Source organism: Rhineura floridana, chromosome 7 (genome assembly GCF_030035675.1).
Source record: "Rhineura floridana isolate rRhiFlo1 chromosome 7, rRhiFlo1.hap2, whole genome shotgun sequence".
In the NCBI taxonomy this organism is placed as follows: Eukaryota; Metazoa; Chordata; class Lepidosauria; order Squamata; family Rhineuridae; genus Rhineura; species Rhineura floridana.
Window position 1 is genome coordinate 10,415,021 of NC_084486.1, and position 12,910 is coordinate 10,427,930.

Genomic DNA, 12,910 nt, shown 5'->3' on the forward strand with positions numbered 1-12,910 from the left:
CACTCACCACAATGGCATATAATGACTTTTCCCACATGTGCAAGAATTGTGTAAACTTCAGAACACCAGTCTCAGGGATTCTGAAGGGAGTTCAAAGTTATGTTTAAAAATGTGCATGCACCACCAACACCACTTAGCCAAAATAATGTATGCTATACATAGAATGTAAAACTTAGGATTCCCTTTGATTAAGCAGCGGTCCTTTAACTAGCAATTTTATACGTTGAAAGCAGTTGCACTATGTCATGCAATTTATAGTTCCCTGTGCCTGCCATAAAGTGTTTTATGATGGCTGCATTTTGTGTTATTAGTAGCTGTCTCTTTCTGCAGCCATTGCCGTTTGATAATAGTCTTAAAACACCCAAAATTACTTACCTGCAAGCAACATTCTAGATAGTGTCTGTTGACAGTTTGAATAAGTTTAGTGCCCTTTTGTTGTACTTTACCTTCAAAACAAACTGATTGAACCATCAATAGCTCCTTGGAAGCTGACAGAGGCCTATCATCTGGTTTAACCCTCTGATAGTAGGTTATCTTTGGGAGTTAACCTCCTTGCATTGTTAACTTGAATGTTTTATGTACTATGCTACTTTAGGATACTGCTCTGATAACCTTAGTAACTAAGTCATACATCACAGTAAAGAGATCTGGAGTGACAAATAACCCTGGATTAAATTTACAAGGGTTGAATTTATATTCATTCTGTGGTTTTGCTGTCCTTTTCTGTATGTTATAAACTGGGATTATGTTTAGGCTGCTATTCCATCTTCAAGTATTGCATATTTTAATACATATGCTCCTTTTAAATGTTAAAAATACAAGATAGTGTCATACATACGTATAAGGTGTTTTCAGATGTTGTATATGGCTAGATTGGCCATTAGGCTAAATGTGCTATAGGAGGGACTCCACCAAATTGGTACCCTATTTATATATCCTGTTACCTGATTCTACGTGGAAGATGCATATATTGGGCTGGTTTGGATGTAACATTCCCAACTTAATCAACCATCGCTTGTCAATATATGGAGCTGCGTTATACTGAGTCAGATCATTAGTCTAACTAGCAAAATATTGTTTCTAATCTGGCTGGCAGTCGCTTTCCAGGGTTTCAGGCAGGGGACATTCCCAGCCCTCCCCGGAGATGCTAGGGATTGAACCTGAGAACTTCTGCATCAAAGCAAATGCTCTACCACGGACCTGCACCCCCTCCTCAAAGGAGGGGCAAGTGTCAGGCCTGTATGCTTCTCCTCTCCCCTCTCCATGCACACTGGCTTCAGGATGGAGATTGTTTTGTTTTAGTGTTGTGGGCTTAAACTTATTCTCTAAGTTCTCCGATGTTTTCTTCCCCTGTGAAAGAGGCTTCATTTTTTCACTCTCATTTGCAGGGCACTTTACAATTCCTTTATAATGTTGGCAGGTATGGAGTTGAGCATACCTTATCATAGTGAGGTGGCTGTGGATGGTGTATATGCTTTAAAACATTTCTCCAGCACTCAACATCAGCAGTGGAAAATCTCTGGTTTACGGGCTAAATTAGGCCCAGCAGAGGCACACATAAAACCATTTTTCCTGAACCACACCCACTTGCCCACAACTGACATCACATGTGATGTCAAGTGTGGGGTACTTAAAGATAACAGCTGCAGAAACTATCAAGAGTCTTAAAATTCACTCCTGATTGTTCCTTGGCCAAGCAAGGCTTGCTGTCAGTGCCAACCAGCTTGAACATTGAACAGCATGGTGATAAAAAAGTTGAAACTACAAAAAAGTCAAAATAACAGCACCAGTATAATTAAAACAAGGGTAAGAAACAAAGCCAGCCAGCCAGCCTCCCCAAAACCCCTTGCAAACCAACAAGCAAAAGCTTCTGCCACCTTTCTGAAAACCACCAGTGAGTAAACTATCATAGGTTATAGATTTCAAAGCAAAAGTGATATCATGAGCCCCATGGAATGTCCGTGGAGTGACGATGAAGAGGTGGAGACAGACTGGGATTTGGGGGAGGGCCTGAAGCCGAAGGCTCCAGCTCCATTGACACTGACAGCTCTGCCCCATAGCTCCAGTTACAACTGATGAGATGTTGCCCGATCAAGAGAATGCCCTTTCACCCCCTTCCCCATCCACACCATTGCTGCCGCCTCACACTGCTCCTCCCAAGGAGGAGGACCTTGCAGACGTGTCCCTGCCTCTGCCTCACCCTGGACACAGAAACAACTGTGCCAGCAGGCTTAAAGGCTTTTCCCAGTTCTGTGTGCACTCCTATTCAGTGATACCTTCTTCATGCAAGTAGATGAACCCACGCACACTTACTTAAAGTTATGAGGGGGCATGCCCAATTGCTGGGTCAACATCTTAGCACTGTATTGCTGTGCCTAGTGATGCTGAGTGGAGTTGCAGTGAATGCAATGAAGCATTCTGAACTGAAATTTCTCATTAATCCTATTTAAAAAGCACCCCTTTGCATCCGAGTCTGACTTAGGGCATCCGAGCCTGACCTAGGGCAGGACAAGTGCCACAACTGAAATGGCCCTGCTCTTCATACTTACCAGCCTTGCTTCCAAAGCCTAAAGACCATGGAGCAGAGCCTCCAAAGGCTGCAACTAAGTGGTAGAGGATCTGCTTTGCATGCAGAATATCCCAGGTTCAGTCTCTGGCATCTCCAGGTAGGGCTGCAAAAGACTCCTTGCCTGAAGCTCTGGAGAGCCGCTGCCAGTCAGTGTAGATAATACTGAGCTAGACAGACCTGTGGTCTGACGTGGTATAAAGCAGCTTCCTATGTTATTATCTGATGACCTGATTACATTAGAAATTACATGGTGGCTGTTGCATCATGATTGATTAAAAAAACTGGAGCATATTTGCAGACATAGGAAAATCTGAAATACTGGCAGTCAGTGCAGTCTGAGGAGAAGAAAGGTACAACTGGGGTAGCCAATGTGGGGTCCTCCAGATAGTGTACGAGTACAGCTCCCATCATCCCCAGCCAGTGTGGCCAATGATGATGGGAGTTGTAGTCTAGCGACATCTGGAGGGCACCATATTGGCTACTCCTGGTCTACAGCATTCATCACAGCGTACTTAAAGATATAGGGTGTGTGTGTGTGTGTGTGCATGCACCCTTATTTCTCTCTTTGATGAAAGGAATCTGAGTGGCTGGAATTTAATCTGACTGTTCTTCAAAATGGTATCATTACTGTGATGCTTCAGCACTGATGACAGGGTAGCTTTTAATGCCTGCTGCAGATTGCCTTTTATAGTTCATCATCTGCTGCTATACAACATCTGCACTGCCAAGATGATTGGGGAGAAGATTTCTGTCATATGATCCATATGGCTCTCATTCTCCCTCCCCTTCCTCCATGGTGGTAGAGCTGCTTGCTCCCTTTCTTTAGGGAATAAATTCTAGAAAAGTTACACAGGAAAAAAAATGCTGACACCATTCTGCTACAAATTTAGACTTTCTTAGATGGGGTTATGCAAGACTGACATTTAGGGCTTCAGTCCAAAGCTGGCAGGGAGATGAGACAGCACTGCCTGAATCTGTTGTCATTTTTGTGGCCGCCTTCTTCTTGATGGCATCTTTCACTTGATCATTAAACATGTGCTGATTTTCTAATAGTGATGTTTTCTGCACCTGAATATTAATCTTTTTTCACCCTGCACTTAGATGGGTGTTTTTACTCCTCTTGAGCTTTACTCTTGACATATTGTTTCCTTCTGTTCATGCCTCTGTTTGAAAGCACCCCTTGTCCTCAGAGCTTTTCTGCCAGTAATGTAAGATGGAAGTATTCTCTTCCACTGAAAGATAAGGGCCGTCAGAGGCTCACACAGGGCTGAAAGGGCAGCCAGGGAAGTTGGAGATGTGTGTGAATATTTCATTATCCCCAGACATCTAGCTATGCTTCACAAATTGTTTAGCTCGGAACATGTTGTGTTGTGTAAAGAGGCCTCTCATTTTTATTACTATTTCTCTTTCATATAAATGACTTGGTTGAGAGTCTGCATTCAGGTTGTTGACGGATTTTAACACATGCCACTGAGCATATTCCATTTCGTTAAGAATTTACAAGCCCTGTGCTTCAGACAAAACAAGGTGTGGCTCTCTTTTTTTGGTCCCATTGTTGGAAGAATAAATAATTAGTAAAAGCATGCCCACCATTGCTTCTGCAACTGGAGGGGACCCAATAACTAGTTCAACTAGTCGATACTTAAAAAAAAAAGTCTGCTCAGCCTTTTGCTGGAAAATTCCAAGGAAGGGGATTCCACAACCTTCTCTTGAGTCCAGACATATAAAGGGCAGTCCTTTATATTTGAACCGAATCAATCCCCCCCTCATAATTTGGACATGTAAGGTTACCTTTTTGACATGCCACAGACTCAACCTGATTACTAGAATGATGGTCTATATAAACTTGGCATTTGTGGGAAATATTAATCACCTTTCTGTTTCCTGCCAGGAAAGGATCTGGTGCTTCCTTTCTCAGTCTCCACTAAGTCTGTTTCATATCTGGGTGACTGGCTGTAAATAGCAAGTACTTGAGATGAGTTGATATCACCTTCCAGAGATGTTTTTTTAAAACATTGATTCATGCCATGTTGTGCCATGCTCTGTCAGCTTTTTGTGAATAAAGCTATGTGTGTGGGTGTTTGGCTAGCCAAGTCCCAGCTTTCATGCCAAAATGTTAGAGGAAGCAGGAAAAGGATCCAAAAAGCAAATCTGAATCTAGTGTGTTCCCCAGACATGATGAGGCATTGCTTTTCTCTAATCACATGAACCTTAACTTTGATTCAGTTGTGCCTCACTTAAAAACAAAGGATGTATGAACCTCCACTGAGAAATATCACTACTCTTGCTGCAACTTTTCCTCAGACATCCTTCATATGTTTTGCCCAAACGTTCACTTCTGTCATCATTTATCCTGCTTTATATCATGAGTGCTCTTGTCCTGCTCAATGAATTTTGCTGTACTAAATCTCATTTGCTCTCTTCAAAAAATTTTGGATTTTTTTTAATCAAGAATGGACCTCTAGATTTTTTCTCAAATATGGATGGAAATCCTACTTTAACAGTAGAGTATTTCCATTAGTCATAATCCAACGTGTGAGAGGCTATACTTACATCACTGTTGGAGGTGCTCCTTTATTTGTCCCCCACTCCCTAAACTTGCTTTCTATTCTGTTGTCAAAACTTACTGAGGAAATGATCCAGAAATAGATAAGAGAAAAATTGATGCATGTATATTGTTTCTACTTAAATAGAAGTATTTGCATGCACAATTTTTTGTGCATGAATAAAAAATGCTAGATTCTTCAGGATATTCTGATATATTAAGCCTGACAAACAGAACAGCATAATCAAAAAAAGGAATTGTACATTTTAAAGGAACAAACTTCATCTAGCCACCTACAGATTGGCATGTGTACACACATACACACAGATGTGCATGCGCACACACAAAAATACACAAACACACCATCCAGAAATACGTAGTGTAAAAAAAGGTTTCTCATGGATCCAATAGCCAATTTAACTCTCACCACTCACAAGCAAACCAGACCAGAAGCTGCAGAGTAAAGAAAAAGCAACCCCACCCTTACTAACCAATATGACATGGGGGAATAATTTAATGGCCACATCTTGCAGAAAATGATGCAAATTTGTAATATATGGTGTGCTGTATATTCAATTAATTTGATTTCCGGTAACTCTGAAAAGAGAACATGTAAGTGAAAGTTGTGTTCTATCTCTAGCAGAGTAAATTTGGCAAAACTAGTCCACCCTGCCCTTCACACAGACTAGCAGAATAAAAGAAACAGTCTTCTTTAGTAAAAAGTATAAAATAGTCTTTTAAGGAAATTGTCACCATGTGTGTTGCTACAGGGTAGGCCTCTTGGGGTCCAGGATTTTTAACAGTTCAATAATCTTTTGCCTTTGGTTTAGGAGGCAGGAGCCATCTCCTTTCCTTTCAGTTTGAATGCCTAGGTAATATGTGGCAATGCATAATTCCTTTATTTCCACTTCTTTGTTTAAATGATGCAAAATTTCAGTGTCTTGCTGAGTTGCTACAATCAGATCATCAACATGTCAGAATAAAAGTTAAATGTTCATCTTTGCTTATGGTGTACAGAAGCCTCACCTTGCTTGAAGCCTTGCTCCTGGGGTGTTTTATCCAGTTTCTCATTCCAGGCCCTTGCCCTTGTTTGAGTCCATGCAGGCCCTTTTTAAGTTTACAAACAAGATGTGCTTGCTTCAGATTCACAAAGCAGGAGCCCAGGGCAGCAAACAGAAACGCTAAAAACACTTTAAAACACCACAAAAGACCTTAAAATACATTAAAACAAAACAACATTAAAAACATTTTTTAAAAAGCTTTAAAAACATCTTTTTTTAAAAAAAGGGTTAAAACATATTATTAAAGAAAACATATTAAAAGCAATTCTAACAGACACATTCTAACACATCAAGGTTTCTGACTTGCATCTGTTTGGAGGCTGCCACACTCAGAAGCATTCTTATGGTGCTGTTTGACAACAGGAACAAGTGTTTCATTTAAATCTCCATATTTCTGCAAGAATCCCTTGGCAACTAGTCTTGCCTTGTAGTGTTCAACTTCTCTTGCATTCTGCTTCACTTTGAATACCCATCTGCACCCTATGGCTTTCTTGCCTGGTAGAAGCTCTGTCAAGGTCCACCTCTTATTCTTGTGTTGTGCATCTATCTCCTCCTGAGCAGCTTTTCTCCACTGAGTGGACTTGGCTGCTGGCATCTACTTAATCTCCTCCCAATTTGATAGTTTGCTGAGTAGCGCTGACCCTACAAGGTAGGACAAGCATAGAGGTGATGCACCTTTGTTGTGTTGTGATAAGTATCTGGAAGACTGTTCAAGGATCTGGTCTGATTCTGCAGCATCTTCCAGCCTGGTCACCTCTCTATCCTCATCTACATCTGTATCGCTCTCAGCCTCTGTCTTATTTTCTGCAGTTTGTGCCTCATCCCAAGCTCAAGGCTTGGGTCAGGTTGTGCAGATGTCTGTGGTGTCTCTAGTGTCTAATATGTGGGCACTGACATATGTACAAGGGGTTGGACATGGTGTTCTCTTCTGAGAAATCTAGTGCAGTCCCCTTTTTGTCAGCTCTGCATTGTTCATCAAAGTAGACAACATGTCTTGTGCTGACTGCCAGTTTTCAAGCTCATTACTTCAGGAGCATAGCCAATCAAAGCAGTCTGTTCTGTTCTGACATTTAGTTTCTGGTGTTTTTGTTTTCGTATGAATGCAAGTGCTATGTTGCAAAACTTCTGATGCGTTCAATGTTTGGTATTCTACCATGCCATAGCTGACTTGGTGCATGTGTGGTGCCCTTGGTTGGCAATCTGTTCTGGAGATATGTTGCAGTGGTGATCACATCACTCCAGAGTCTGCTAAGTAAATCAGTGTTGGCCAGCATGCATTTAGTCATTTCCAGGAGAGATTTCAGTTTCCTTTCAGCAACTGCATTAAGCGCAGGGGTATGACTGACAGTTGTCTAGTGCAAAATGCCTTGCTCATCCAAGAAAACTCTGTGTAAGGTGCGGGATTCACTCACCACCACTGTCTGTCTGTAGAGCCTTAGGTTTTCTCTCAAACTTGGTGCTGACCATCACAACATATTTCTTCTACATCTCAAGTGTTCCAGTCTTCTCCTTTAGTAGGTAGGTGACACATTACCTCAAAAAATCATCTACAAAGATTAAAACATATCAATTCTTCCAAAGTTAGGACACGTTAAATAGTCCACAGAGATCACTGTGTATAAGATCTAGCACCTTGGTGTTTCTCCTCTCAGACTTGGGTAGAAATGAGGGGCTAAGTCCTTTTTATTCAACACAGTTTACACACCTTATGCTATTACTATCCTGTGGGTATGCCTTGATACAATGTCCCAGACACCAATGTCAGAGATTTAGGCTGATCTCATATGGGCTGCATTTGCTTGTTGAGCTGCAAGACCTAGTTGCAACACCATCATTTTTAAAAGCTTGTGCAAACAAAACATTATTTTTGGTTACTGTACATTTTTCATTCTGCAAAAGTATTGCAAATCTTTTCTTGCATAATACAGATACACTCAGCATGTTGCAATTCAATTTAGGAATGAACACAACATTGTCTGCTATGCTTTCTTTAGTTTTATCAGGTAATTTGCATTTTAGAACAACATTGCCAGCTCCATGGATCTCCATATGTTGGCCATTTGCAGTTTAGATTTCTCCTTGAGTATTTTTGCCAATGTCATCAAAGAAAGCATCAGAAAAGTACTTTAGCTTTTACATCCACTGTCAGTAAACTAATTGCTTGATTTTGGCTTACAGTTACTAGCCACCAGACTCATGCATTAAAAGGAAATTGCTCCCTGTGGCTCCTGCTTTCTGTCTTTTGTTAAGATCAGGTAAAGCATGCTATCGTTGTTCTCTCTGTTTGAAATGTAGAGAGCTGCCATTGGCTGGGGGAACCTGGGTGAGAGGCAGTTTTTTGCCAGGTGACCCCTGCCTCCACAGGTAAAATAATATTGTGATTGGCTCTTGGGCAGGGCTTTCCTCCCATCCTGCCCACTGGCCATGTAATTTGAGCCACTTGATGCTGAAGTTGACTGAGGAGAACATCTCTGCTCAGTACATTCCTCTCTTAGTCTGCCAACAGCCTGATCAAGTTTAAGTTCATGCTTGCTATCCAAAACAGAACTAAATGTTTCAAATTGTTCTCCCAAGATTCCCATAAGGAATCCCAATTTGTGTTGGTCATTAAATTCAAGTCCCGTTAACTTCAATTCGTCAAATATAGTAGTAAAATTATATGCTTTTCACAATTTTTCTTAGATTCCAGCCTTAGCTTCACCATTTCTCTGATCCATACTGTTTGAGATTTGAAGCTTGTAAAGCTAAATGAGGCTTGAAAGCTATCCAGCATTTCTTTAGCTGCATTACATTGACTTACATGGGGCAGCTATTCATCTAGCAGAGAATAAAAAATAATAGCTTTTGCAATGCCATTTTTCTTTTCCCAATCTCCTATCCCTTGGCCATCTCCCTCTGTCTTTGGGTTTTCAATACAGGAATAAACTTCATTTGCTTCTAGTGCAATATTTATCCTTTCTCTCCACTGTTGATAATTGTGAGTACTTAGCTATGGGAGCTTTCTGGTAAAAACCCTATTGTCTTGCAAATTCATTTTATTGGTCTGAGGAGAGCTTGGTTACAAAACAACTCAGAAAGCACCAGCAAAAAGTTTTCAAGCTAGTGTTGGAGAGGAGGAAGAGAAACAAGCCAAAAAAACCCATACAAAATAAAATCCTGAATAATCTGGTTAATTGCTCAGCTCACCTGGGCCCATAATTTGTTGGATTTTATGAGAAACATAAAAAACAACTGTAGTTCTATCTCAGAATTGAGAATTAACCAGCCCACCACTTCCCCTCACACAGACTAGCTGAATAAAACCAAGTCTTCTGTATTAAAAAAAAGTATGAAATAATCTTTACTCACAAAGTCATATGTTCAGGAAGCACATACTTTAGCTCGGAGATAAAAGGGTAAAGGTAAGTAGTAGATTTAGTCTATGATTTACATGTTTCTAGCAGAGAAGCCTCTCTCTCTCCTGTGGCTAATGGAGGATATGCAAAAACTCAACTAACTCACAAACTCAACTAACTCACAAACAGTGAGTTGAGCAGTCCCCAAATCTAGCTAGAGGAGATATGTTCCTACATTTGTACTAAAGCATACGAGCTTGCTTATTCCCAGCAAATCAGTGGTCTTGTTTGAAATGAGTTGCTATTTAAATGTTGATTAATGTAGTGCTCTTTTGTAATTTTTGTGTGAAAAAACTTAATGTACAAAGCTTCAGCATTCATACTGAGACCCCCTTGCCTGCAGCCACTCAGGATTTTCTGGCTTCATACATTGCATGACACACTCTGGTTCTGATATTTGCTGGACAGGATAAAAGTGATCTGATGATATAGGAGCTTGCAGTAACTTCATTGTCATGGATAGATCATTATCTGATAGAGTTTTGGCTTGCTTGCACAACTTACCTTTGTAGAAGTGGAGGACTTCTTAAAATGGTTCGCCCTAAGGGACTGATACTCTTAGATATTTTCCTGCTACCACAGTTGGTGGTCCTTTCAAAACTTTGGTTGATCCCTGGAATAGAGAAATGGTCCAGGCAGTTTACGTGATAACTCCCAATATATCTCTCTCAATAGGTAGATCTCAGGCTCTTTAGTTTTTTGATGAAATAATTGGGTACAGCAATGTCAGAAAATGACTTGGGACAAATCTGGCCAAATATGAGTTAGAACTCATTTGGGAGCTGTGATAGTAACAAAGAAATCAAGCTTCACCACCACCATTGCCTCAGCACAGTATCAATCAGCAGATATATTCAGATATGTCCCCCAAAGTGATGAGGTGGTATTGTATGTATTGTAGCGGAGTGCAGAAATAGCCTGGTAATATTATTGGTTGAAAGAATAAAGAAACTTAAAGTTTATTACTATTGGGAAATAAAGTCATTCTGACTAAAGTCATGTGAGCCATGAGGGTCACACTCAAAGGCACTATCTCTGAGTGACTAGGAAGGAAGAGAAAGGAAGTAAAGCCTGAGGAAAAACAAACAAGTAGTCACTAAAGAAGGAATAAGTGAGGGAAGAATAGGTTGCCTTTCTATCATCCCACACAGTTACTTGTTGCAAGCACTGGCGCTTTACTTCCAACAGGAGAAACCACTGGCAGCCAATTGTGAGCATTTTGCAAAGCCCTTTGCCAATGAAGTCACTTGCATTTATTCTTAAACTCCATGTTGGGAGCAAGATCTTGTCTATTCTCACTTTTTTATTTTCCTAAACTATATTCTTATTATGTTTGTTCAATAGTTGTTATTCTTTGACATTATTTCCCTTGAATATGAATGACTAAAACTGAGTATAATATTCCCAATATGGCCCCACTGTGGCCTTATATGAGCCTGTTGATACTTATTTATGCCAGATAAATGTGCCTCACTCTGAATATGCATGGGGGGGGCACCCATTGTCCCTGCTCCTATATGGATTTGACATGTTTGAAAGAACACTGGTGCATGCAAACTCTATATATGTAACATGCAGAGTATGGAAATAAGATATGGCCTACAGATGTGAACCTTTTAGGTGGATGTTGTTTGCTAGAGTTCAAATACTAATACAAGTCATAAAAAGGCAGACTGAAGAGCATAATTGTAGAAAATAGTTGATAAAATGGAGAAATGTAAGTTCTTGTCCATGTATTTAAGTCCTTTGACTCAAGAACATTGGTCATAGGTCAATAGAACTTCATAACATTTATTTGTTTATTTATTTAAACCAGGTATTTTGTTCTGTACAAATTAACAAACCTGAAGTTTCTGGATTCTCGAAAAGTAAACAGAAGTGAACATGAGGAAGCCATTTTGCGGGGTGCTTTTATGAAAGTGGTGAAGCCTACTGATACTAAGGTAAGAGAATGAATGAAGGCTTTAAGAATGGTTATGGATAGTTAAAATTTCAGTTCTAGAATCTTGCTGTTGAAGCCATTTTCAGTTGTTGACTTTAAGGTTTTTGTGGTTAGCTCTTGAACATCAGGCTGATATTAGGTGGTAGTCAAAAGCACGAACATTTCTTAACCTTGCTTTTTAAGCCTTGTCACTGCAGTTCTGGGAGTGTCAGCTCTACACTGCATCAGCAGTGTCAGGGGGGGGCTGGAAATTCCTGGGTCTTTGGCAGGGAAGGAAAGTCCTTAGCCAGCAGTCAGGTTGTAAATCTGCCAGGCCTATCTGAAGTGTACTTGCTGAGTCAGGAGTCCAGAAGTGAGGTCAGTAGAGGTCCAGGATCAAGTGCCAAGGGGCCAGTCCGAAAGAGGGTGCCAGGAAACTAGGAACACACAAGCCACGCCTGACGTTGCAGTCAGCAACAAGCTGCAGCCAAGGTGTGCCTTATAAAGAGCAAGGTTGACAGCAGGTGTGAGTCCTCAGCGTTTGGGCCTTAAGGAGACAGGCCTGCCTCTCTTCTGCTTGACCTTCTGCTGTCTACATCCTGCAGGTGAGGGGGGAGTATCCTGTTCACTGTCTGTGTCTGGCTGCAGGGCCTCTGCTGTCCCTGGGGTGCTCTGCAGCTGAGGGGCAGAAGGAGCTGGATTCTCAGGAGGCTCCTCCGTGTCTCCTGCTGCTCCTGGGTCTGCTGCTGTTACTCCCGAGTCGTCCTCATCTGAGGAGTCCTCTGACGGGGCCATGACAGGGAGCATCTTGCTTAGTCACTTAAAGAATTGATGCATGTCAGCAGGCATTTGGTATGTTACAGGAAAAGGCAATTTTTGTGACATTACCGTGGTGTTTGTTCTGTACAGTAATTTTCTATCTTGTGTGTGTGTTTACCTTATTGTGTTTGGTGACCTTTAATTTATTAACCTTTGGTCTATGAAGTAATTCTAATATGATAGAGTGGTCATATTCACTGGAAAATCTCCTGTATAACCATAATGTGACACTCTGGGCCCATCCATACCTAACCACAAAATCTGCATTTCCCATATTCGGTTGGTGGCCTCGAGATCCATACATGTCCTGTTTGTGGTCGGATTATAGTGAAAACCTGATTATCAAGCATCCATACGCGTAGGCTTCCCCCCCAAAAAAAATAGCTTTAACATTGGCTACTCCCCCTAAGTCCATCCCTTTTCAGTTGTTTGCTTTTTGCACGCTTTTTCAGAAGAGTGCAGAAACTTTTTTTTAATTCCCACGCATGTGCAGGTTTGTGGATGTGCTATTGGGTGGGAAGGAGAGAAGGGGCTTGGCATATGACAGAGGAACAGCCATGAACAGCCTATTGCAGGAAAGTCCACAGCATTGCGTCCGAG

General features: G+C 41.1%; 1 protein-coding gene across 3 annotated transcripts in view; it reads left to right on the forward strand.

Annotated features, from left to right (window-relative positions):
- The window catches only part of LRMDA (leucine rich melanocyte differentiation associated), a 1,400,324-nt gene that overhangs the window by 812,294 nt on the left and 575,120 nt on the right, over positions 1–12,910 (forward strand). For all 3 annotated transcript variants that reach the window (XM_061634876.1, XM_061634877.1, XM_061634875.1), the window contains exon 5: positions 11,387–11,513. In XM_061634876.1, the coding sequence (XP_061490860.1) occupies positions 11,387–11,513 (127 nt within the window). The remainder of the gene's footprint in view (positions 1–11,386; positions 11,514–12,910) is intronic.